This window comes from Lipophrys pholis (assembly GCF_963383615.2).
Source record: "Lipophrys pholis genome assembly, chromosome: 10".
Classification (NCBI taxonomy): Eukaryota; Metazoa; Chordata; class Actinopteri; order Blenniiformes; family Blenniidae; genus Lipophrys; species Lipophrys pholis.
The window spans coordinates 26,336,852-26,360,340 of NC_137640.1; the positions used below are offsets into that span (position 1 = coordinate 26,336,852).

General features: G+C 41.2%; 1 protein-coding gene across 3 annotated transcripts; it reads left to right on the top strand.

Moving 5' to 3' along the window:
- Positions 1-7,866: 7,866 nt before the first annotated feature.
- atg4b (autophagy related 4B, cysteine peptidase) lies at positions 7,867-23,339 on the top strand. Of its 3 annotated transcripts, none has more exons than XM_080473271.1 (13): positions 7,867-7,956; positions 15,003-15,104; positions 15,194-15,265; positions 15,723-15,821; positions 15,930-16,031; positions 16,118-16,190; positions 16,270-16,349; positions 17,256-17,452; positions 20,112-20,190; positions 20,275-20,420; positions 22,523-22,579; positions 22,690-22,783; positions 22,860-23,339. In XM_080473271.1, exons 1-13 carry the CDS (start codon positions 7,947-7,949, stop codon positions 22,931-22,933), a joined length of 1,185 nt encoding a protein of 394 aa, XP_080329397.1. In that variant the 5' UTR covers positions 7,867-7,946; the 3' UTR covers positions 22,934-23,339. The 3 variants fall into 3 exon arrangements, 1 of the variants encoding a protein (XP_080329397.1); XR_013935707.1 differs by having other exon boundaries at positions 7,892-7,956; positions 22,225-22,579; XR_013935708.1 differs by having other exon boundaries at positions 7,892-7,956; positions 22,537-22,579.
- The last annotated feature ends 150 nt before the right edge of the window (positions 23,340-23,489 follow it).

Sequence of the window (23,489 nt, forward strand, 5' to 3'; positions counted from 1 at the left end):
GATGGAAATGTGGCTCTTTAGAAAGATTTGGTTCTTTTACCTCGGGCGTCAGAAGAAAAGTCAGCCCCTATGGCTGCCAATTGATTCTTTATTTTTTTTCACAATGAGCTTTAAGTTATAGCCTCATTTGGCCATTATGATTGGTTTGTGTTGCACAGATACCACTTATTTAAAGGACAAATATGAGTCTAACCTTTAGCTATTGGCTGATACTGAGAACAGATACAGGTACTCAATGAGAGGCATAAAGTTGTATGAAGACGTTTTCACCTCCTCTTGATATTTTAGCAGAACATAATTTACAGTCCGTCTAAATTGTGTCATTCTCATTAATGTTAGAGAATCTCCAAACCACAGACATCGCTGGTGCTCTCTTGGTGCTCACATAATATTTAGTTGTATTGGGGAGTATGAGTATGAGTACTCTGTGCAATTTTTCTTTCTTTCTTGGGCGGCGGGAATGGGATGGACTAGCTGGAACCAGCAGGTGGCGGTAGTGCGACTTCATGGATGCCAACTGCCGTTGAGCCCATGTGAAGAAGAAGAAAAAGAAGGGAAACAGTCATAAGGGACAAAGAAGCTGCTGATAAGAGAGAGAGGGAAACAGTCATCAGTGTAATGTCAATGTCGATATATAACCAGCAGATGGCGGTAATGTAACTTAATGGATGCAAACTGCCTTTAAACCCAAAAGAAGAAGAAGAAGTATCAGACCTGATACTGGTGTCATCAGGGCATCCACAGCTTGTGTATTAAAAGATTTCTTTCTTTTTTTAAATGTTCATCTGAGTGTCTGGCTGCAGATTAAGTCCTCGTCCTGCCTGCATGGACTCGCTGTAGCGCTGATAATTCGACTCTTCCCGGAGGGAGTCGAGTCCTCGCGGTCCCCACTAAGAATCGCTTCTACGATCTGACTCAACAATGAACTGCACATCACTAGACAACATATAACAGTGCAGCCCCACGTGTTTCAACTGGAAGATTTTAATTCAGTGTCATACACAAACAAACTGCGGTTTATCAAATATTTAAATTAAAAAGAAAACACGAGCCTTTTCAGCACTTTGAAGCCCAACATGCTGAGTGATGCTAAATAGCCTCAAAGCAAAGTATACAACTAGTCCACGGATTATGTTTCAGAATATTTAGAGAAAATAAATCCTCTACAATGTACTTTTACATGTTATTTCTAATTAATATTTTATATATTTTTCATATATCTAGTTTGTGTCCAGATATATTTAGTATAGTATTACATGGCTTTTATTTCTCTTCGTTTACCATTTGTTAATGGTAAACACATTGAAGAAGTGCATGTATAGAAACTTTTAGGAAATACTTTTGATGAAAAGCTCAGTTGGAATCATATTAATATCATGAAGTCAAAACCAGATCAGTATTAGATCAAAATTCACTCAACTGATTATATAACTCCCTCGTTCTTAAATATCTGAGTTATGGTATGGAAATATGGAAGAATAATTATAAAACAAACATTGATCCTATTTTTATTTTTATTTTTCAGAAGAAGTCCATTACACTCATAGATCAGGCTGATTATTAAGCTCCAACAAATATCATATCATGTCATATCAACGACACAAGAAATACTCAATATCGTCGACCTCCATACACGAGCATGGAGCAACAATCCTTCCAAACCTGTCAAATATACTTTGAAATGCTTCGAATCAATAATGCTGACGAGATGTCCAGGGTTGCAGTTTTGTGGACCAGCTGTCCGTGCACCGCAAAAATGCACACGTGTGCAAACCAAACTGCACTTCATGAATCATTAATCCGCCAAAAACTGATTTTCCATCGTGTAAAAATCCAGCAGGTTCCTCTGCAGCATCCTCAGCACTGGATCTCCACCCAAACGCAAGACAACCAACGCCTCAAATGTGCTGGAGGTTCAGAAAACTGAGCTCGTTCCTTCAGAAAATACACTCAAATTTGTGATTGTGACTTCGTGAGATCGTGTGTGTGAACCTTCAGCCCTCATTAGGTTGTATATACATATGCCATCTGATCTATCGTATCAATCCTCGAGGTTTTTTGGTTGATTTCATCATTGTGTAGTTGTTTATATTGTCCCTCTAGGTGTGTGACTGTTGCGGACGTGTTTAGAACCTGATACACGTCCAGATAGAAACGGCTACGATATCAGACCGTCCTGGGCTTGTAACGTGAACTCACCATCAGTGTGTTTTCAACGAGACGTCACACACTCCCGAGCGTTTCAGACATAGATATATATATACATAGACACATCGTTCACTCTGCTGTGCGCTCAGAGTGGCCGCCATATTGGATGGGTCCCATGTTTGCTTCCAAAGCAGTATTATTAAATATTCCGTGACTTTTACATCAAGGAGCATTTTACCAAAGATTATAAAGAGTCCCAAATTTATATTTGGAAATATCATGAAAGTCCTTAAAAGTCCCACGGCAAGCTCAGTTGGTAGAGCATGAGACTCACAATCGGTTGTGGGTTTATGTCCCACGCCAGGCGCCATCTTCCCGTGGGCTCACCACCTGCAGGAAGGTTCTTAATCTGGGTGACAGTGCTCAGACTGCCACCCCCATGAAAAGGACAAGCAGGAGAAAATGGAAGGATGGATCCTTAAAAGTTTCATGTGAAAGCTGAGAGCAAAACTGGATCTTGGTGATTGTACAACATTGAGGTGGCTTCGCCATGAAGTTAGTTGGTACAATTTAAGTGCTTCAAAGGAAGACTGATGCAATGACAGTGAGACAAAACAGTGAAGTACAGAGAAAGAGAAAACATAAAACAACAATAGAGGGAAAAGGGCATTGAGGAACATTTATTAAAATGTAAAGAAAGAAACTGAGCACTAAACCAGATAAGAATTATGACAAAATCGAGGTGAAATGAAAGAGTAGCCCTGATTCTGCTGCTTCTGTAGACGCCAATACCTCACATCTCGCCCCACCCTGATTACTTACATTTTTGTTAAAGTGGTCTCACTCTGTCAAACAGCAGCACAAAATATTTGAAATATCCTTAATTTGTACGACACCTTTTACAGAAAGATGCAGCGGAGTGTTTACACATTTTGTCTCGACTTTATTGGCTCCTATTGCACAACCACTTCACTTTGGGATCGGATAACATTCACACTGCAGACTGATGGAGGTCGCATTTAAAATGTAGTGTGAACGATCATACAGACAAATCTGAACTGAGCCAGGGTCGCCTGAACAAGTCAATTTGCAGCATTAGATCCACACCTATCTGTCATATATGTCATGAAAAGCATCATGAAAATAACCTCGTGCATTTTAAGGATTCTGCCAGAGACAAACATGTGTTAAACTGTGTTTTCATAACAATCAAATCCTTCAATCCTCAGACTCAAGGTGTAGTTCCCCAGAAGCAAAAGGCACCACCATCTCTGCAAAACAGGCACGTTGATCTGAAAGTGATGTGAGAGGTTCACTTCAGTGCAACAACAAGAAACAGTCTGGGAGATGAGATTTCAGTGCAGAAATGTACTTTCATATGACATAGTGGTCACACACACACACACACACACACACACACACACACACACACACACACACACACACACACACACACACACACACACACACACACACACACACACACACACACACACACACACACACACACACACACACACACACACACACACACACACACACACACACACATACATATATAACCTCTTAATATCCAGAGATTAAGTTTGGTTGATTTGAAGCCAACTCCAGAACAGTTGTGCACCCTAACTAGTTGAAAGGTCTGAACGTCACCTATATGTTTGTTGTGTTACCATTGGACTGGAAGATCTAACAGCCTATTCAAGTGTTTCCATTGAACTTGTCTTTCTGTGACTGTAACTAAATGTTATGGAGGACAAGGAGAAGTGTGTGATTTTAAGACACAGAACAGAAACATAAAGCTGTAGAATAAATCATTCAAATGAGAATACAGTACATGTTGTTTTGTTTGTAAATACTTTTGTTACCCGACCCGAGCCCCCATGTTCTGCTGAGCATTTCTGATCAGAACCTGAGTTCTTATCTCTAGATTTTCTAACATAAGCTGGTACTTATTACCACCTGGTACTGACCAAATACCTGTTAGTGTGCAAAAGAATGGTCTGTCAATATAAAGCTTTTATTTTCACAAATTAAATAAATACAGATTAAAAACTTGATACTGATGACTAGAAAAAAGAAAGGAGTCTTACTGCTCCATGAATTCCAGAGCACAAGGTTCCTCTTCTTGACATTGACGGTTGAATATATAGTCGGTCGCAGCCGATCCTGTCAAAAAGGCCCTCAGATATTCCAGGAGCATCCAGAGTGACCAGCCAGCGTCCAGTCCTGACTTGTTGCTGTTACTGGAAGTTTCAGGTGGAATTGACTGGAGGCAGAGGCAGACACTTGTAAAGAGCAAAGACATTCATATTATGAAAAGATAAACGAGGTGAGAATAACTGTTACCTTTCTAACCTCTGAATGTTTTGTTCTTCAGTGGCCCTAATATTCTTCCGTAGAGCTGGAACTTCAGTCTGAACCTCTACAAACATTATTCATCGTTGTTACCACACGACTGTAGTATACAGTTCACCAACCCAGCTGGTAAAACCTCACTTAGGATATGGTTACACTTTAGGAAACATTTTGATTTAAAGCAATGCAGCAGATATTCTCCAATATCAAATAACCATTTCTAAAGATATTTATATCATAAATTAATAAATATATTCAATAAAAACATTAAACAAGAAGCAAAAATATCCAGAGAAGCCATGGATCACCAGAGGTTTACAAAATGCTGCAACAAAAAAAACACACGATAGAATATATGAAATATGAACTAAAGAGACTGAATTTGTAGTTAAAAGATATTAAAGCAATGACCATTATGAGGAGATGCAAGAAGGAGTATTAGAACTAAATATTAGATTTTTTTAAATACCATGGGCTTATGGAACATGATCAGAAAATGATCAACAAACACTAATTATCCCACATTTTTCTCACTAAAGAAAAGACTAATAACAATATGCAGGATGAGGTTGGTGATTTTAACCACTTTTTCTGTCGATGTGGGACCGAAACTGTCCACAGAAATCAAAGATGCACCAACAGAACCCGATCAGAAATACAGCAACCAAAGTTCTATCTTCTTAATATGGAGGACTAAACATGCCAAACTTTAATTAATACACCATTAAATGATTATTTTAATGAATTAGTAATTAATAAAAATTAGAATCAAATATATAGAAGCGTCATTAATTCATTAAAATAGTAACTCATTGTGGCCACCAGAGGGAGCCAGAGTTACAAAGCAAGATTAATCATCCAGGTACAAAGAGAGAGAGAGAGAGAGAGAGAGAGAGAGAGAGAGAGAGAGAGAGAGAGAGAGAGAGAGAGAGAGAGAGAGAGAGAGAGAAGTTTAATACCTTTCCACAACTGCTCGGTAAACACGGTAAATAGTTTCTATGTTTGTAAGCTTTTGTTTGTTAAAAGAAGTGGTTTGTTGTATTAATTGAGATTTTCTTCTCCTGTTTTTTGTTCCCATGATGTTAAATGATGAGATCAAGTTTAGAAGAATAAATGTTTCTTTATTATAAAGAAATGTGGAGTCATTGTCGCGGCGTCTCCTCTTCTCCTGGCTCCATTCAGACACTGCAACATAAAGAAAAAACACAAAGTTAATAAATATTTATGAAGCACTGCATTATTAAGAATTTCTGTTTGGCATACCACTTTCATGCGATGACAGACTTTCCCTGAATCCTTCACAGCTTCATGTTTCTTGTGCATTGAACAATCTGATCCAGTTAGTCACTTTAAAACACTGAATCATAGAAAAGTGGACTTTACCTTGAGCTCAGAGCGAAGCTCTTGGCCGCAGTCGTCTTTGAGCCTAAAAACAGAAAATGTCATCTTAACCAAGTCAATATAAAACTTTGCAGTTGTAGTAACGTCATGTGAACGTTTATGATTCACACGTGACGAGAGGGTTCGTACATATTTTGTCATGCTGGACCATCCTTGTTGGAGCTCTGGAGTGGCGTCTGCTCCGGCCTGCTGGTCGTCACGCTGTCGTTTTCTGCACGCACAAGAAAACAAATGTAAGAGCACACATTACGGAAGATTTAAAAAATAAATCATATATGCATATATATATATATATATATATATATATATATATATATATATATATATATATGCTGCAGCACACCCAAGAACCCTCCTGACGTCGCCTCTGCAATCAGCCCAGCACAACACTGCATAAGCTCAGAAATACATCTAGGAATCACTGTTTCTCGACACAAGTTAAGCATAAGTTCAAGCTGTATCATGAAAAGAACAAGGCATGTGGGAATACTATCCACAAACTCTTCCATCTTCTTTGGGTCAGAACTCATGTAAAATTGTCCGAGACATTTACCATATTATTTACCTTGTTTATCAGGACACAGTTCAAAAAGCTGTCGGGGAGATTACACATTTTGGGAAGCACCGGCAGACAATGTCTGTTTGAGGGAACATGTTCAATTTCCACTGAGACAATATTAAACCACATCCTGCACCCACCACAACAGCAAGGCTTCTCAGTGTGAGTCTGGTTGGTGAACGGTCCTGTCTGCAGTCCACATCTCACATCTCCCACCACCAGAACATGTGTGAAATAGTGAAGAAGATAAAACAAAAAGACTGAAAACAATCCAGCAGTGAAAGCCAACAGGACTGTGGAGCAACTAGAATTCAGTGTCACCCAAGAGTGAGATGACATTCCTCTCCTATGGATGGACAATGAGGAAAACGAATTTCCCCTAAGGGGATTAATAAAGTATGTTTAGTTACCTTCGCCAACGAACGTTGGGGGAAGATTATGTTTTTGGCTTCTTCTTCTTCTTCTTCTTCTTCTTCTTCTTCTTCTTCTTCTTCTACTTCTTGCATTACAATCATCTGTTTGGTCCCAGCTCGGCTCCCACCACTCTATATTTCCCCTAATAGACTTGTTGCCTTTAGAAAACCATTTAAACATCTTCTGCCACTTCTTCTCTCCTCAATCCTTCCATCATATTCCTTCTTTCACTGCCATACTTCCTGCAGCTCACGAGTACATGCTCCACTGTTTCTGATTCTTGACATTGACCCCAAAGGCCTGTTGGATGTTTGCCCATTATGTGTTTTGTACAGGTTGTTGTCTGCATGTAATTACTTATTTATTGGTTTGTATTTACGTAGTTTACCACCTTTTCACAAAAAAACTATTAACCCGAATTGCATGAAATTTTCAGGGATGATTTGTCATCATCCAAGTACCAATCGATTACATGTTGAGACGTTAACGGCATACCATTTCCGAATAAATCCCCCAAAAACAGTGGGGAAGAAAAACAGGGAAAGACACCTCATGGAGGAGAACAAAGTAGATGAGCATCTGTTGCCATGAAGACGGTCCCTACTCAGTGTTTCAGTGTTATCTTTAACCTTGTTTCTGTTTCTTAAAGCAAAAATATTCACCTTAACTTGAATGTTTTGTGTACAGTCTAATACTCATAAATACACATTGTAGAGGAATAGTTAAATATGAACGTTTGATTGTACCAGTATTAATGATTGTCTTTAGTTACTCAGAATTCTGACTTTATTGTCAGAATAAAGTCACAATAAAGTGATTTTTTTTTTTACCGTATATTTGTTACAGATTGAACCATGTGAAAATCGGTTTACGTTCAGCAAGACGCGATAACTTTAATTATGTAAATAACAGTCAACAAGCTGTCTATTTTTTATAAATCTATGGTGTCGTACGTCATCACAGTAGCCCCGCCTACTTCCGGATTCCACAGCGGGACTGTGTTTCTATTGGGCCAGCGTGTCAGAGTGCAGAGAACAACAAACAAGATAGGGTGCAGACCGTCGGGATGGGTGCAGGTAAGACACGGGTTTTTATAGAGTAAAATTGAATTTAATATTTCCCTTTTAACAGCGGTGTCTTGCTGCCGAGCACCAAGGTCGGTCCCGTTTCTCCAGCAGGCGGTGAATCCGGTCGCTGTGTCCTGACGGGACTGTCAGTACAGCACAGACACTCGCTGCTTTGTAACCTCAGTGACGTTAGCATGCTAAAGTAACGACCACAGCTAAAGGCTAACCTCACGTTAGCCAGCTGTTGGTGTTACAAATAATAATAAAAAAAAGGTGGCGCGGGTTCCCTCACTCCAGCTCCCGGTGTCGCCGTGTGAACACACACATGGTGTCTGGCTGTCTGTTGTGTCACTGTCGGTGTGTTTGGTGAAAAGTCAGACTCTCTCTCTCTGTGTGTGTGTGTGTGTGTGTGTGTGTGTGTGTGTGTGTGTGTGTGTGTGTGTGTGTGTGTGTGTGTGTGTGTGTGTGTGTGTGTGTGTGTGTGTGTGTGTGTGTGTGTGTGTGTGTGTGTGTGTGTGTGTGTGTGTGTGTGTCGGTTGTTTATGCTAACGCCCAGAATGAGGATAACCAGGCGTCTGCACTGTCACCGTCAAAACATTTCCCAACACGGGGACCGAGATCAGCTGTGACAAATAATATTTTAAGCACCTGTGATCCACCGGCGTCCTGTTGCATTTGGCCTAACACATCCTGTACATGTCAGCTTTGTGTCAAAGCTGGCTGCATGTAATGATCTGGTTAAAAAAAAAGGTTTTGTTTTGGCACAGCAACCCTCTTTTCCTTTCCACCAATACAATCTGTTATCTTCACGGATATGACCAGGCTGTTCTGACCGTCTGAAGAGGAACTGAATCTTTTAATGGCACCCATTACTGTTGTGTCTAACTTTACATTTGGCTCTTGGCCCAGTTTTTCCCAACTGCAGTGAAAAGTGTGCAAACACAGACCAGTCCATTAGTGTGATTGCTGAACTCTGGAGCAGTTTGGATGTTTGTTCCAATCCACAGTGATTTATCAGTTTAGCCATGCACTGTTTGTATCTGTTATGAATTCTCTGAATCTCATGAATATCTCCAGGCTTTTGAATCGGCTCCGAGATTATCACACCAGATCAGTGTTGATCATATCGGGTCGAGTTGCCTTTTGAAACGTTTGAGATTTTAGAGTTCAGATATTATTACCTGCACTATAAAACACCCCAATTTCAAAACCACTAGGGTGTCGAGATGGAAAAGACTTAAAAATGTAAAGAAATCCTTTTCAAATACCTCTTATTCCAGTCCAAGTAAAACACAGCATTGTATCAAAAGTTGAAACTGAGACATTTTACAACCCCATAGATAATATTCACTCATTTTGATTATGATGGCAGCACTATGTCTTGAGAAATGTGGACAGGGGTTACAAGAGGCTGAAAAAACAGAACCGTAAACAGAACTTTATGAGTGTTTGTGTGTGCAGACTCTCAGATGTAAAATTGGCCAGAAGTTTACCAATATGCGGCGTCTGGTAATTGTCAATTTCAGGAAAATATTCCTTCATTTTAACATCAAGTAACAATATTCAAAGACTATAAATCGCCCACAATTTCCATAGTAAAATATTACAAAAGGCTTCAAGAGAATTGGGAGGAAGTTGAGAGAATATTTCCCCACATACAGTATGGCCTCTCGGTAGAAGAGTCTACTTGTTGAACTGTCCTGTCTGCAGTGCACATCTTCCACCATCAGAACATATGACAAGTTGTTTAAAAAAAACAAAACGTAAACAAATCCATCAGTGAAGGCCTACAGGACTGTTGACTAACTGGAATTCAGTGTCAAACAAGAATGGGGCGACATTTCTCTCATGAAATTCCAGCAGCCGCTCTCCTCATTTTGCACATGTTTACTAACACACCTTAAAATAACATGCGATGGCACACATTGTTAAACAAAGACTCACTTTCAATATGTTTCGCTGCTGTCAAATTGAAATTGTGAACCGTTTCAACTTCTGTTATATTGTTTCTGTTCCATTTGAAATGAAACATGGGTTTTGGAGATTTGTAAGTCATTGCATTTGTTTTAATTCACAACTTCTCTGGAATTGGGTCGGTCACTGCTTTGATTTGTGCCATTTTGATGTGCGTCATGATTCATTTATCTGTATTGCTTTACTACTATTTGGGGTACATTTCACAGTTTTACATTTTCAGGACAGTCTGCTTGTGATAGACTCATATTTTCATATCAACTGCTATGTTTACTAGCTCTGTTTTTTTAATTAATAAATAATGTTAAAGATATCGCATAGTCAACATTGTGATTTGGGTTGTATTTTTGAGGTCCACAGTGTAGATATGGTTATGGTTCAGCATATTAACACTGCCCAGTGTCAAATAACCGTACTAAACAACTGTACTGTTTACATACGTAACAAATTTTCTTTTTAAGCAGGTTAGTGTTATTATTCTTTTTAACTGACGTAAGACACTGTTTGTGAAGAGTAAGTAAGTTATGTTACAACCTCATAACCAATGTTTGCCAAGTTGCTGTTTTCCACTAAAGTCACTGAAGGTTTATGTCGGTGGTACATTAGCTTGTGCTGTTTGGGAAAGATTAGGAAGTAACTTACTGAAGTGTTCAATGAAATCTATAAGCTCTACCGGGAAAGTGGAAATTGTGGTGCTTGCAGTTTATATTATGAGAATGATTGTTAGCTGATATGTTATGTTGTTTGTATAATATTTACATTTCCCTAGATATCGTAGGTAGTGTGGTATTGTATGGAAAGGCACATTTCATCTACTATCAATATCTAGTTTAAGAGAAGAGTTTTATTATATCAATGTTTGGATAGAGCCGTTATCTATGATTAAGATATGGTTCTAAGTCCAACAACCACGGGGAGGAAGTGACACCCCAGAAGGCAGAAGCAGCTCGTAGAGATTGTAGGTGATGGTGTTTGGTCTGGAGCTCAGCTTAAGTAAACTGAGGTGGAGCAAAGCAGGTTTGAGGATGAACAGGTACGTAGAAAGCAGGAAGTTGTTAGAAGTGCAGAAGCTCAAGCTAAAGTTGGAGCGACCTGTGGAGTATGGAGGAGAGGTGAATAGGGTTCCCTATCAGTATCCCAGAACCTAAAACTTTGAGTAAACGGGAGCCCATCATGAACATTGTGTCAACAAAGCACTGCAATGGCTGGAAGATTGGTTTGAAACAAAGTTGGTATAAGTGGCGGCATAAGCAAGTATTAAAATTTGATATGCATGTAATAGAGACCAAGACAGTGACAGTAGTTAGAAGGAGAGTTTAGTTTAACTAGATAAGGAGAAGGTACTTTTAGAAATGCAAGCTGATTTAGGAGGGAAGTTTGTTATCCCTCAAGAAATAGTTCATTATACCTTGAGCCCTGAGACAGAGTCATGGCCTGTCAGTAAACACTTAGATGGTTTTATTTAGCTGAGAGTTCCTTGGGAAGACTTTTGGTGGTTTCACATCGGGATAGTTCACACACTCGGTTTGTTCCTGCCCTTTGCATCAAGAAGAAAGCGTGGAGCTCGACAGGTGCAGGATCCTCAGAACAGGCACCAGCACCGTGCAACTTGCACCATGAAACTGCAGGATATTATGAACAAAAAATACATCCGTTCACTTATTTCATTACATTTCAATGCAATTCTCGTCAGTCTAGGTGTGCGTCAACTGTCAAACCCCACGTGTGACGTCACAGTTTATAGGCAAGATATACCCTAGAACATGAATTGTCGGCGTGGTGAACCCCAGAACATGAATGAGAACAAAACAAAAACAATACTGTAAGTGGCCACTTACACGGTTCAATAGGGAGACAAATGCCCAAAATATTCACACCTACATTGGTTTGGTTCACTTTTCCACTGCACTCTGAAAGCAAACCAAACCACAGACGTGTTCATGTAATTACACCAGCTACTCATTTGGGTCGCTCTTTCCACAAATAAACACTGACCATGAATTAAAAGATCAAAAGGAAGAAGAGAATCTGAAAATTGAACCCATTCAGCCTGCTTCGCACCCAATCTAAATGATCATTGTTCTTGTGGGTGGCTCGATGCATCGTGTTATTTACAGCCATCTGACCGTGTGTCGATTAGTGCGTCCATTTACTCCATGTCTGACCACAAGACATTTTAATTTGTTTACCTCGGCTTTCTCAGACTACCGCTGTTGGCTTGTTTTTTTTTCTTATACAAAATGAATTCATGCTCTACGTCACTGTTTGGTTCTTGTACTGTGTACTTTTTTATCTGGTACTGCAACATCATTCATTGGGCATCTTCTGGTGAAAAACACTATTAGGTGTTAATAGGAAAGAAAAACAGGAAATTCAAATTTCACAAATGTATTATTCATGCGATTTATTGTTTTTGTGTCCTTATTTTGTATGAACAAGGAGTTTGGATAGGATAGAGTTCCGTTTTCATTTCTGGCCAAAGTTCTGGTTTTCTTCTTTGTTCCTTTTTTTTTCTCAGGTAGTATTTTTGTGTGTTTGAGGCAAGAGTGTCGTAAACAAGCAGCTGTTGTAACTGCGAGACTGTGTCGCATTGGTTTGGTCACCAGAATATCCTGGTGTGAAGTCGACAAGCTTACAAAAGGAGAAAACCGCTGATGTGTGCAGACATGAAGGCAGAAGTTGAACAGCAAATGTAGACTGTCCGTGTGCGGCCAGTTGATGTGGGAGGTAGAAGGTTTGTAGCGAGGCCCGCTGTCTCACTGCAGGGTAAAGTGGAAACCTGTTTGCATGACAATGTTTTCAAGTGAAAATTGTAAACTTGGATTGCATTTTGGCTGTTTGTTTACACGACAGCGAGTGTCTATGTAGACTTGGATGCCCTCTACACTTGGACCAAATAGTTCTGTCTGCACATGTGCGAGTAGCTTGAAAACAATAATGATGAAGGATTTAGGAGTTTTTGAGCTGCCTGCTCCTTTAAGCCGAACCGCACTTTTTAAAAAAGTGATACCTTCATCTGGATCACATGTGGAGACATTTTTCAAATACACCCGAGGGTAATGATGCTGGATTTTCTCTTATCGAGATAACTTGTTGATCTATAATAATGAGGTTAATGATCACACCTGACAGAACTACAGAAACATGAATTTATAGAACGCAGAACTGCTCGTGCCGTCGCGGTGATGAATTAATATTCCAACACAAAAAACACCCACACAAGAGAAACTCTGGATAGAACAATAAACTGAAAGAAGAACAGTGAGGAACTTCAGCCCGACACGTTTCTGCTGTAATAAATTGAAATTGATTGATCAGATTGCAGTCCCTTTATATCACCGATGAATTAATATTGTATAATCTGATGAAGTCACACATTAACAAGTCAGGAATGTTCTGGTTTTGGCTGCAGCAGCAGTGATGCTTTTAGCCTGGTGGATGTGTTTTAATTCTTCATATTCTCAGAATTATTGCTCCTTCAGTAATCTGTAAACTGTGCTGCAGAGTTTCTCCCTGTGTGTGATTGGTCAGAGGCTGCAAACTCCGCCCCTTTCATGTGAACGCGCACACGTAGGTCTGGGTTGAACCAGCGAGTTGATAACCTACGCCGTAGTAATGGTTATCAAGATCGCACGTGTCTGTATCAGTTAACCCAGGAAACAGAGAGATCCTGGATATGTTTATCACGGGTCGTAGTACGATTCAGATATAGTAGATCCATATGACGAATATACACAGCTGGAAAACAAAATGTTTACATGGTACTGTTTTCTGCATGCACGTGTGTGACCTTTTACAAATACAAAGCAACATATTGTGGCGTGGCATGCAGACTACTGTAGTTTCAGTATTTCTGGCATTTGTGATTGTATGGTGATTGTTTTTCAAAATGTTACCATATGAATGTGAAACTTTTCTGACACTAAGACCCTGTTTACACGACAACGTTTCCAGAGAAATAGCATTGATTTTTGCATTTTTATTTCAGAAAAGTTTCTCCTTTGCATGGCAACGTGTTGAAAACAATGTTTGTTTCCATTGAAACGCTGAAAACAATGTAATTAGCATGCTGAGCCACTAGTGGGTGTTGTTGGTTGTTTTTGTAATGAAGCCACACACACACGGGCGCAGAAACTATTACGCTACCAATAATTACATTTGCGAGTACACAGACATTCGTATGGACAGACGACCAGGTTAGATTGTTATTATGGTGACTGTCAAAATAAAACTACCAAGTCCCAGGAGAATATGGACTCATGACACTCTGGAGAAAACGTTATTCTTATAAACTGTTTACTATGACGGTGGTCCACATCCACAATGGCAGCGTTTCGGACTATTAGCATTTTCAGTTTGTTGCTTTTTCGCCAATTTACACAATGACGGCGTCGGAGCGTTTTTGAAAAGTAGCATCTTCCATGGCTCTGAGCACCATTACGATGTAAATAGACCCCCAAAACGCAACGAAAGGTTTGCATTTTCACTTAAAAATGTTGTTGCGTAAACAAGGCCTAAGTTTTATTTTGAGAGAATCTGCCAGTTACGATCTCAGGTCGTTCAGGTGCTCGGAAAAGAAACATCAGCATCATCGCCAGCACGAGCTTGTCTAAATAGAGCCTTGGTTTAATGAAACTGCCAATGCTGTTTTGGCTGTGATAGCCACATGGTAGATTGGTTAAGTTTATATGACGTGTAGCATTGGCCAGAGAAGTTACAGTGTTGTGCGACCCAACAAATGAATCATTGATAAAACAAGGCTCCCATCTGATGACCCCAGAGAAGTGTTGACAGTCACGGCTCACTGGATTGAAGCAACGATGTCTGTCCTATGCCCCTGAAGTGTCGACTTCATTTGGTCCACAGAAAAATACTAGCATATATGCAAAACAGAGTGTTAAAACGTTAAGCATGGCTAATTATGGAAGACAGTTCTTCACATAGATTCCCCACAATGGACTAATTGTTGCCATCCTGGTTGACAGCTTCACTTTTATCAGGTGCAGCAAGAACCTGTCATGAACAACAGTGATAACCAGCAGCTGTGTCTCCCTCTCTCTCTCCTCCGGTCTTCATTGTAGCCACTTTGACATACGAAACACTTCGCTTCGGAGAGTTTGAAGATTTTCCTGAGACCTTGGAGCCCGTGTGGGTCTTGGGGAAAGAGTACAATGCACTCACAGGTGGGACTTTTAAATGCATAACCCTGCAGCACATTTCTACATTTGTTTGGTTGTTATGTAATGTGTTTTTTTTTTTTTTCTTTATGTAGAGAAAGACCAGATTCTATCAGATGTCACTTCGAGGCTGTGGTTCACATACAGAAAAAACTTCCCTCCAATTGGTAAGTTACTCCAACAACTGTGTGTTTTGGGTTATTACCTCTGCCAAGGAGGTCATAAAATCGCCCGTGCTTATTTGTCTGTTTGTCTGTTAACATGAACTCTCAAAAGCTAATGTGCGGATCTTCAAAAAGATTGGTACACATTTATTTGCATTTTGATCAAAGGACGAACACATTAAATTTTGTTGGTGATCCAGATCAAAATAATTGTGTATAAAGTATATCAAATTATGAGATAAAATCACATGATCACCAAACTAAATAAATGAATAAAAGCAGTTGATCTGGATGTGGAATATGTGTCATTTCCCTGGGTCCATGTCGACCCTTGGCAGAGATCAGAAATGTCTTTATTTCTCTTGTTTCGTTTTACTTCTGTCCCCATAGTCTAATATGTTCTGGTTTTCACTTCCAGTTTCAAATGTGTAGTTATGTATTATCGTTCAATATGTTCTAGGGGGCACTGGACCAACATCCGACACAGGGTGGGGTTGCATGCTGCGGTGCGGCCAGATGATCCTGGGCGAGGCGTTGATGTGCAGACATTTAGGCCGAGGTAAAGACAGATTGTGAGCACTGTGTGGCGCCGTTGCTGCGGTATGATCACACTGTACCACACAGAGCTTGTTCCACTCAGGCCTGACAACTGGCTGCTTGTTTGCAGACTGGAGATGGGCCCGAGACCAGAAACAAAGAGAAGAGTACATCAGCATTCTCAATGCCTTCATTGACAAAAAAGACAGCTATTATTCCATCCATCAAATTGGTGAGAAGTGACATTTGGACTCTTGGCTGGCTCACCAGTGGCGTCTCGGTAGGAGTTTGCGTAAAACTGTTTCTTGAATGTTGCAGCTCAAATGGGAGTCGGCGAGGGAAAACCTATTGGCCAGTGGTACGGACCAAACACAGTCGCCCAGGTTCTCAAGTAAGTTACCAGATAGCAGGATAGTTGAGCTGGCTGTCATGAATAACAGTATTGAATACTTTATTGTGCTTGCTTCCAGGAAGCTGGCAGTGTTTGACACATGGAGCAGACTAGTGGTACATGTGGCAATGGACAACACCGTGGTCATCGAAGAAATCAGTGAGTCCAGCTGTGAAATATCTTCATTTAAACGCTTTTCCCTGTTTGGATTTTGTGGCACAAGCAGTTGATACGTTGCCTTACTTCTCGTGTTTAATCTTAATAATAATTCCCTCTGGCATAATCGAAGTATTTATATTGTGCTCTCAATAGTGGACTGTGCTCATATAGTTTAGCAGTTCAACTAAATCTTATTGGTTCTACAGGAAAGACTTAAGAGTGGTGACCAGGGGGAGCTTTTATGACTTTCATTAATATAGTGTTTTTGTACTTGTCAGATTAGCAATAATAAAAAATATCCTTCTTTAATATTTTTTTACCATTTACATTCTGTGAAAGTGAAAACGCAGAACTTTTTTAAAACAACTCCCAGTGTAGAATTTTCAAAAAACGCTCCAACTCTGTCCATGTAAATGGGTGAAAACGCAACTTTATCAAAACGCTCAGCTCTGTTGCCATGTAGACGGTGGAAACGCTGCTGCTGTGCACTGTGTACCCCCATGGCCGTAGTAAATATTTCTTCTGCACACGCATGAGTAGATGACAATCACAACAATGATTCCTCCAGAGAGTCATGACTCCCAGTCCAGATTCTCCTGGGACTTGGTAGTTTTATAGTGGCCAGTCACCGTAACAACAATCCAACTTGATCAGCTCCCATTGTTACTCATAGCATATGGCTGTCTACTAGCATGTGTGCGTGGTTTCATCACTAAAAACAAACAACAGCACCCACTAGTGGATCAACATGAAAACTACATCCTTTTTAATGTCTCTGCTGTTGTAATGCAATGCGACTCAATGGACAGTCTTTTACTCCAAAGTCGCAGCTTAAAAAAGACAGAAGAAGAACTAGCATTGTCACTACATGTGGCAGTAACGCTGCGACCATCTTTTCCTCTGCAGAGCGTCTTTGTATGCCCTGGCTGGATGTTGCCGGAGCCTGCGGTGTGCCAGAGGGAGTAGGAGGGATTAACGGCTGCCTGGAGGGAGCGTGCGCCCTGGCTGAGGAGGAGACGGCCCTCTGGAAACCTCTGGTTCTGCTCATCCCTCTCCGGCTGGGCCTGAGCGATATCAATGAGGCTTACATTGAAACCCTCAAGGTAAACACTCATACACCTACACTTATTGCATATCTTCATTGGCTTTATGGGAGCTGACACCTTTTTGTGTTTTTGGTTTTGTTTTGCCGATTCTCCACAAATGGCAGATTTAGGCTACTAATTTATTTAACGGAAGTAGTCCCTCACAATTTACCACTGGTGCAATTGTCGATGTACTGTAGTGAGGGGGAGTCGGAAAAATGAACAGTCTACAAGGCAAGAATCAACAGTTTTGATTTCCTCTAATGATGGCAGGCTCAAGTTAAATGTTTTAAGTTAAATGCTGGCTTTGCATTTAGTTTCAGTCGGTAGGAAACAAGGGAACTGATGTCAGCATTCGCAGCTTTTCGAGGGATCTGAATACAAAGAAAAAAGGCTGTCTGCATTTGTTTGACCTTTGTGCATGAAAGACTGAGTAAGTCAACATGCTGCAAGGAGACAACCTCAACTTCCCACACAGCCCACATGTCGAAAATGCATCGATGACAAAATCTTTATATGACAATGTATTTGTGTAAAAAGGACTACGACAACATCTTAAGGCACAGATTTTCATTCAGCTGGATTTCTTAAAAGAAAATTACAGTTTTGTAAAGAGTCTTCTGTGCCAGAAGGAATGCCATTTAATTAATAGATGATGTTATGTGTGAAATAATAATTCTATAATAATGAAATTTATTCTACTTTTACACAACGTTTCTAGTGAAAACATCAATTTTGTGTTTTCGTTTCAGAAAAGTTTCACATTTACTCTGCAAAGTTTTGAAAACGATGTCCGTTTCCAGGGCAATGGCAGAAACGCTGATGTAGTTTTTATGTAGGGCCACTAGTGGGTGCTGTTATTTGTTTCTGCAATGAAACGACCAAGTTGGATTGTTGTTACGGAGACTGTCAACTATAAAACTACCAACCCAGGAGAAGGTTTTTTTTTTTGTGTGTGGAAAAGGTCCTGAGCACTCTTGTTGTGGAAACGGGCCTTAGACGAGACCAGCAGCTCCTTCTACAGTACCCATTAGGGTCTACAACCACAGCACATTACAGTGGGTCCAGAATGTATTCAGACCACTTTAAATTTTTCACTCTTTGTTTCATTGCAGCCATTTGCTAAAATCAAAAGAGTTCATTTTATTTCTCATTAATGTACACTCAGCACCCCATCTTGACAGAAAAAAAAACTGAAATGTGGAAATTTTTGCAAATTTATTAAAAAAGAAAAACTGAAATGTATTCAGAGCCTTTCCTCAGTATTTAGTAGAAGCACCATTTTGAGCTAGTAGAGCCATGAGTCTTCCTGGGAATGATGCAACAGGTTTTTCACACCTGGATTTGGGGGTTGGCCATTCTTCCTTGCAGATCCTCTCCAGTTCTGTCAGGTTGGATGGTGAACGTTGGTGGACAGCCATTTCCAGGTCTCTCCAGAGATGCTCAATTGGGTTGAGGTCCGGGCTCTGGCTGGGCCAGTCAAGAATGGTCACAGAGTTGTTGTGAAGCCACTCCTTTGTTATTTTAGCTGTATGCTTAGGGTCATTGTCTTGTTGGAAGGTGAAACTTCGACCCAGTCTGAGGTCCTGAGCACTCTGGAAGAGGTTTTCTTCCAGGATATCTCTGTACTTGTACTCTTTCCTTCAATTGCAACCAGTCGTCGTGTCCCTGCAGCCAAAAAACACCCCCATAGCATGATGCTGCCACCAGCATGTTTCACTGTTGGGATTGTAATGGGCAGGTGATGAGCAGTGCCTTGTTTTCTCCACACATACCGCTTAGAATTAACAGCAAAAAGTTCAATCTTGGTCTCATCAGACCAGAGAATCTTATTTCTCATAGTCTGGGAGTCCTTCATGTGTTCTTTGGCAAACTCTATGCTGGCTTTCATATGTCTTGCACTGAGGAGAGGCTTCCGTCAGGCCACTCTGCCATAAAGCCCCGACTGGTGGAGGGCTGCGGTGATAGTTGACTTTGTGGAACTTCTTCCCATCTCTCTACTGCATCTCTGGAGCTCAGCCACAGTGATCTTTGGGTTCTTCTTCACCTCTCTCACCAAGGCTCTTCTCCCACCATTGCTCACTTTGTCTGGACGGCCAGGTCGAGGAAGAGTTCTGGTCGTCCCAAACTTCTTCCATTTAAGGGTTATAGAGGCCACTGTGCTCTTAGGAACCTTGAGTGCTGCAGAACGTTTTTTGTAACCTTGGCCAGATCGGTGCCTTGCCACAATCCTGTCTCTGAGCTCCTTGGGCCGTTCCTTCGACCTCATGATTCTCATTTGCTCTGATGTGCACTGTGAGCTGGAAGGTCTTCTGTAGACAGGTGTGTGCCTTTCCTAATCAAGTCCAATCAGTTTAATTTAACAAAGCTGGACTCCAATGAAGCCATAGAACCATCTCAAGGAGGATCAGAAAAAATGGACAGCATTTGAGTTAAATCAGCAAAAGTTCTGAATACTTTCTTTTTTAATAAATTTGCAAAAACTTCTACATTTCTGTTTTTTTCTGTCAAGATGGGGTGCTGAGTGTACATTAATGAGAAACAAAATGAACTTTTTTGATTTTAGCAAATGGCTGCAATAAAAGAAAGAGTGAACAATTTAAAGGGGTCTGAATACTTTCCGTACCCACTGTACATTTGGAGATGCAGTTCCAATACTTGTCATCTCTTCTCACAGCAATGCTTCATGTTGCCTCAGTCCCTCGGAGTTATTGGCGGAAAACCCAACAGCGCCCATTACTTCATCGGTTATGTCGGTAAGTTGTTTCTCCGTGCTCAGCTTGTGTTTGCAGTGCAGCTTGTGTCCACTTCATCAAGACACGTGTCTTTCTGTTCCCCAGGAGAGGAGCTCATCTATTTAGATCCACACACCACACAGCCGGCGGTGGAGCCGTGTGAGGATGGACAGGTCCCCGACGACACGTACCACTGTCAGCACCCACCCTGCCGCATGCACATCTGTGAACTGGACCCATCAATCGCAGCGGTAGGAGGGTCCCGCAGAGCAAACTGTATTTCACACTAGTGCCGCTTTTCCACTAGTTCCTCCCCAGCCCTACTTGACTCGACTCTACTGACTATTGACGCTTTTCCACTTGGTGTTAGTCCTGCTACCAAGTACTTTCCTGGTACCTGAGCAGCGGAGGTTCCAAGCGAGCTAATGCAAGTAGAAAATGTGACTTCGGCAGACGGCAGGCCGCTGATTGGCCGGCGTATCATAACATAGATGGGTCAGACGGCCATTTTTTAAAGCCGATCACAATGAGAACACTCACAAACAGAGACAGTTTCACAAAAATTAAACCCCGTGGTGCAAACGTTTCTTTGTCTAGTGGCAACCAGAGGATTCAGAGGAAACTCCACGGAGCAACCCGCTACGAATATCGGGAAGTCTCCTAGCCGCCGTGTTTTGGATTAACTGGTTTCCCTGTTAACTGGTGACCGGCTTCCTCAAACGTCCTCTTTTCACAGCAGATGTTAAAAACCCGGCCAAAATCCATAGCTGTCCTGGCGAACGCCATTTAACCGCATTTCCATTAACGTTTAAAGTATCGTACCGTTTGTTTGTCTTATTTTAACATCAGCTGCTGCTAACGGCTTGTGGCAGAAGTCACCAGTTAACAGGGGCACCAGTGAAACCAAAACCCCGGACAGGGAAGCACGATCATAATAATCCACATTTTGTAATATTATTAATAAACATAAAAATATATTCAATTTATTATTTGAGCTGATATCCAATGCACGTTCGCTCCGCATCATATCGGGTGATTACTTGTACGCGACAGGAAAAAGCTCAGATGACTCCGCCCATGACGTGGTGGTAATATATTGTAATGGAAAACGACAGAGGCTGAGTGGAGTAGGTACAAGTGGGAAAGCGCCATTAGGCCCCACTTACATGACAAAGTGGAACTTTTTGAAAACACTCCGACTCTGAATGGACAGAAGAAACGCTGCCACCGCACATACACACCTCCACCGTAGTAAATAATTGTTCTACACATGTAGATGGACAATAACAACAATGGCGTTGTCCGGAATAACAATCCAACTTCGTCTGTCCATACGAATGTCCGCCTACTTGTCACTGTTGTTTATAGCGTGTTGTTTTCTGCACGTGTGTGGTTTCATTACAAAAACAACCAACAGCACAAACTCATGGCCTGTCATTCTAACCACTTCATATTCAGTGTTTCTGCCGTTGCCATGTAAACAAACATTGTTTTCAAAACGTTGCCACTTAAACGCAAAACTATTCTGTAAAGGATCCGTAAAAGCGTTTTAAATTGACGCTTTGTTGTGCAACCGAAGCCTAAAATGTCAACTGTTAGAGCCACAATATGACTGAAAATGTGGCTCAAGTTGTAATATTTTGAATCCTGTTATGATGCACTTCACAGGTTGTATAAATGCAGCATTTATTTGAACACTACATATACCATCGTTTTGTCACTGGTGTTGATTTTATTGTTTTGTAAATTAAACAAACTGAGTAGTCAAGGTAGAAAAATACTGAAATGTAAAGATCACTCTCACTTGTCAGGATGTCCAGACAATTGGTCCAGAATTCAGCTGCCCGCACCATCACTCGCACTCCCTCCACCCACCACATCACTCCCGTCCTCCATCACCTTCACTGGCTCCCGGTTCAATTCCGCATTCAATTCAAACTCCTCCTCCTCCTCCTCCTCCTCCTCCTCCTCACATTCAAGGCCATTCACAACCCCCCCCCCCCCCAAATATCTGTCTGATGATCTCTACGTTTTCCTTCCCTCCCGTTCCCTCAGATCCTCTTCCTCCATTCACCTATCCGTCCCCTCCGCCCGTCTCACCACCAGTGGAAGCAGAGCTTTCAGCCGCTCTGCTCCTCGTCTCTGGAACTCACTACCTCAACTCCCCCACTTCAAATCAGAACTCAAAACACTTCTTTTCCATACTGCTTATTCCATATGATGCCAATTGTCTTGTGTTGTTTTTACTGTTTATACTGCAGTTTTAACCGATTGTGCGGTGTCCATGAGTGCCAAGAAGAGCGCCTTGAAATAAATGTATTATTATAACTGATTGTTTTCTGGTGTCTACCAGGGCTTCTTCTGCAGAACGGAGGACGAGTTTGACGACTGGTGTATGCGCATCAGAAGAGTAAGTCACCGTTTCTTTCCGCCCTGAGGTCTCTTTTGCGAAAAGAAAGCGTCACTTTGTTTCGAGTGAAGTTGTTCCTGATAAAATAGATTGTTTGTGTCTCTCTCCAGCTGTCATGCAACAGAGGCGGCCTGCCCATGTTTGAACTCGTAGACAGCCAACCCTCTCACATGGTGAGCGTGGACACCCTAAACCTTACTCCTGGTAAGTCAACGTCTCGTTTCTCTGATTAAAAATCCAAACGCCTCAGTTGCTAAACATTTTTCATCCTCCTTTGCAGATTTCTCAGACTCCGACAGGTTGGAGCGATTCTTTGACTCAGAGGATGAGGAGTTTGAGATCCTTTCCCTGTGAGGGACGTAACGAACAATAATTTTTACCGTACTCGACGACGGGCGAAAGATTACGTCTCTTGTCTGTATCAGAAGAGAAGCCCCAGGGGATGAACATTTAACTGGAGACCTCTTGAGCCCGTCCAGCTCCCACCGTGTGTCTTTTCCGGCACACAATCTTTCTCCAACAGCCTCTGAATGATGCTCTCTGTGTCCAACGGTGAGACTGCCCCAGTGGAAGCTGTAGCAGGAGCTCAGGATCAATTCTGTATGCACATCTTCACATTACATGTGTTTCCATTTGAGTCTTAACACTTTTAAATGTTTCTTCTGAAGTGATATGGTGCCTTTCCCTGACTCCATAAGATTTAAAAAGAGAAAGAAAAAAAAAAATCGCCATAACAATTTTATGTTGTATAGACACACGATGGCTCATGACACGTATGGTTTTATGCAGTTTGTCTCTAATAAAGTCTGTAACAGCCTGCAACGAAACCAAATTTAGTCCCACCTGAAGACAAGTTGCATTTGTTGTTCACGGAAAGCATCCTCGCCAAGTCTGAAGTATATACAGAGGT

Bases quoted from the DNA above. Each gene is read 5' to 3' on its own strand.
- atg4b (XM_080473271.1), top strand. The intron at 15,266-15,722 runs GTAAGTTACTCC...AATATGTTCTAG, and splicing joins AAAAAACTTCCCTCCAATTG to GGGGCACTGGACCAACATCC. The intron at 22,580-22,689 runs GTAAGTCACCGT...GTCTCTCTCCAG, and splicing joins GGTGTATGCGCATCAGAAGA to CTGTCATGCAACAGAGGCGG.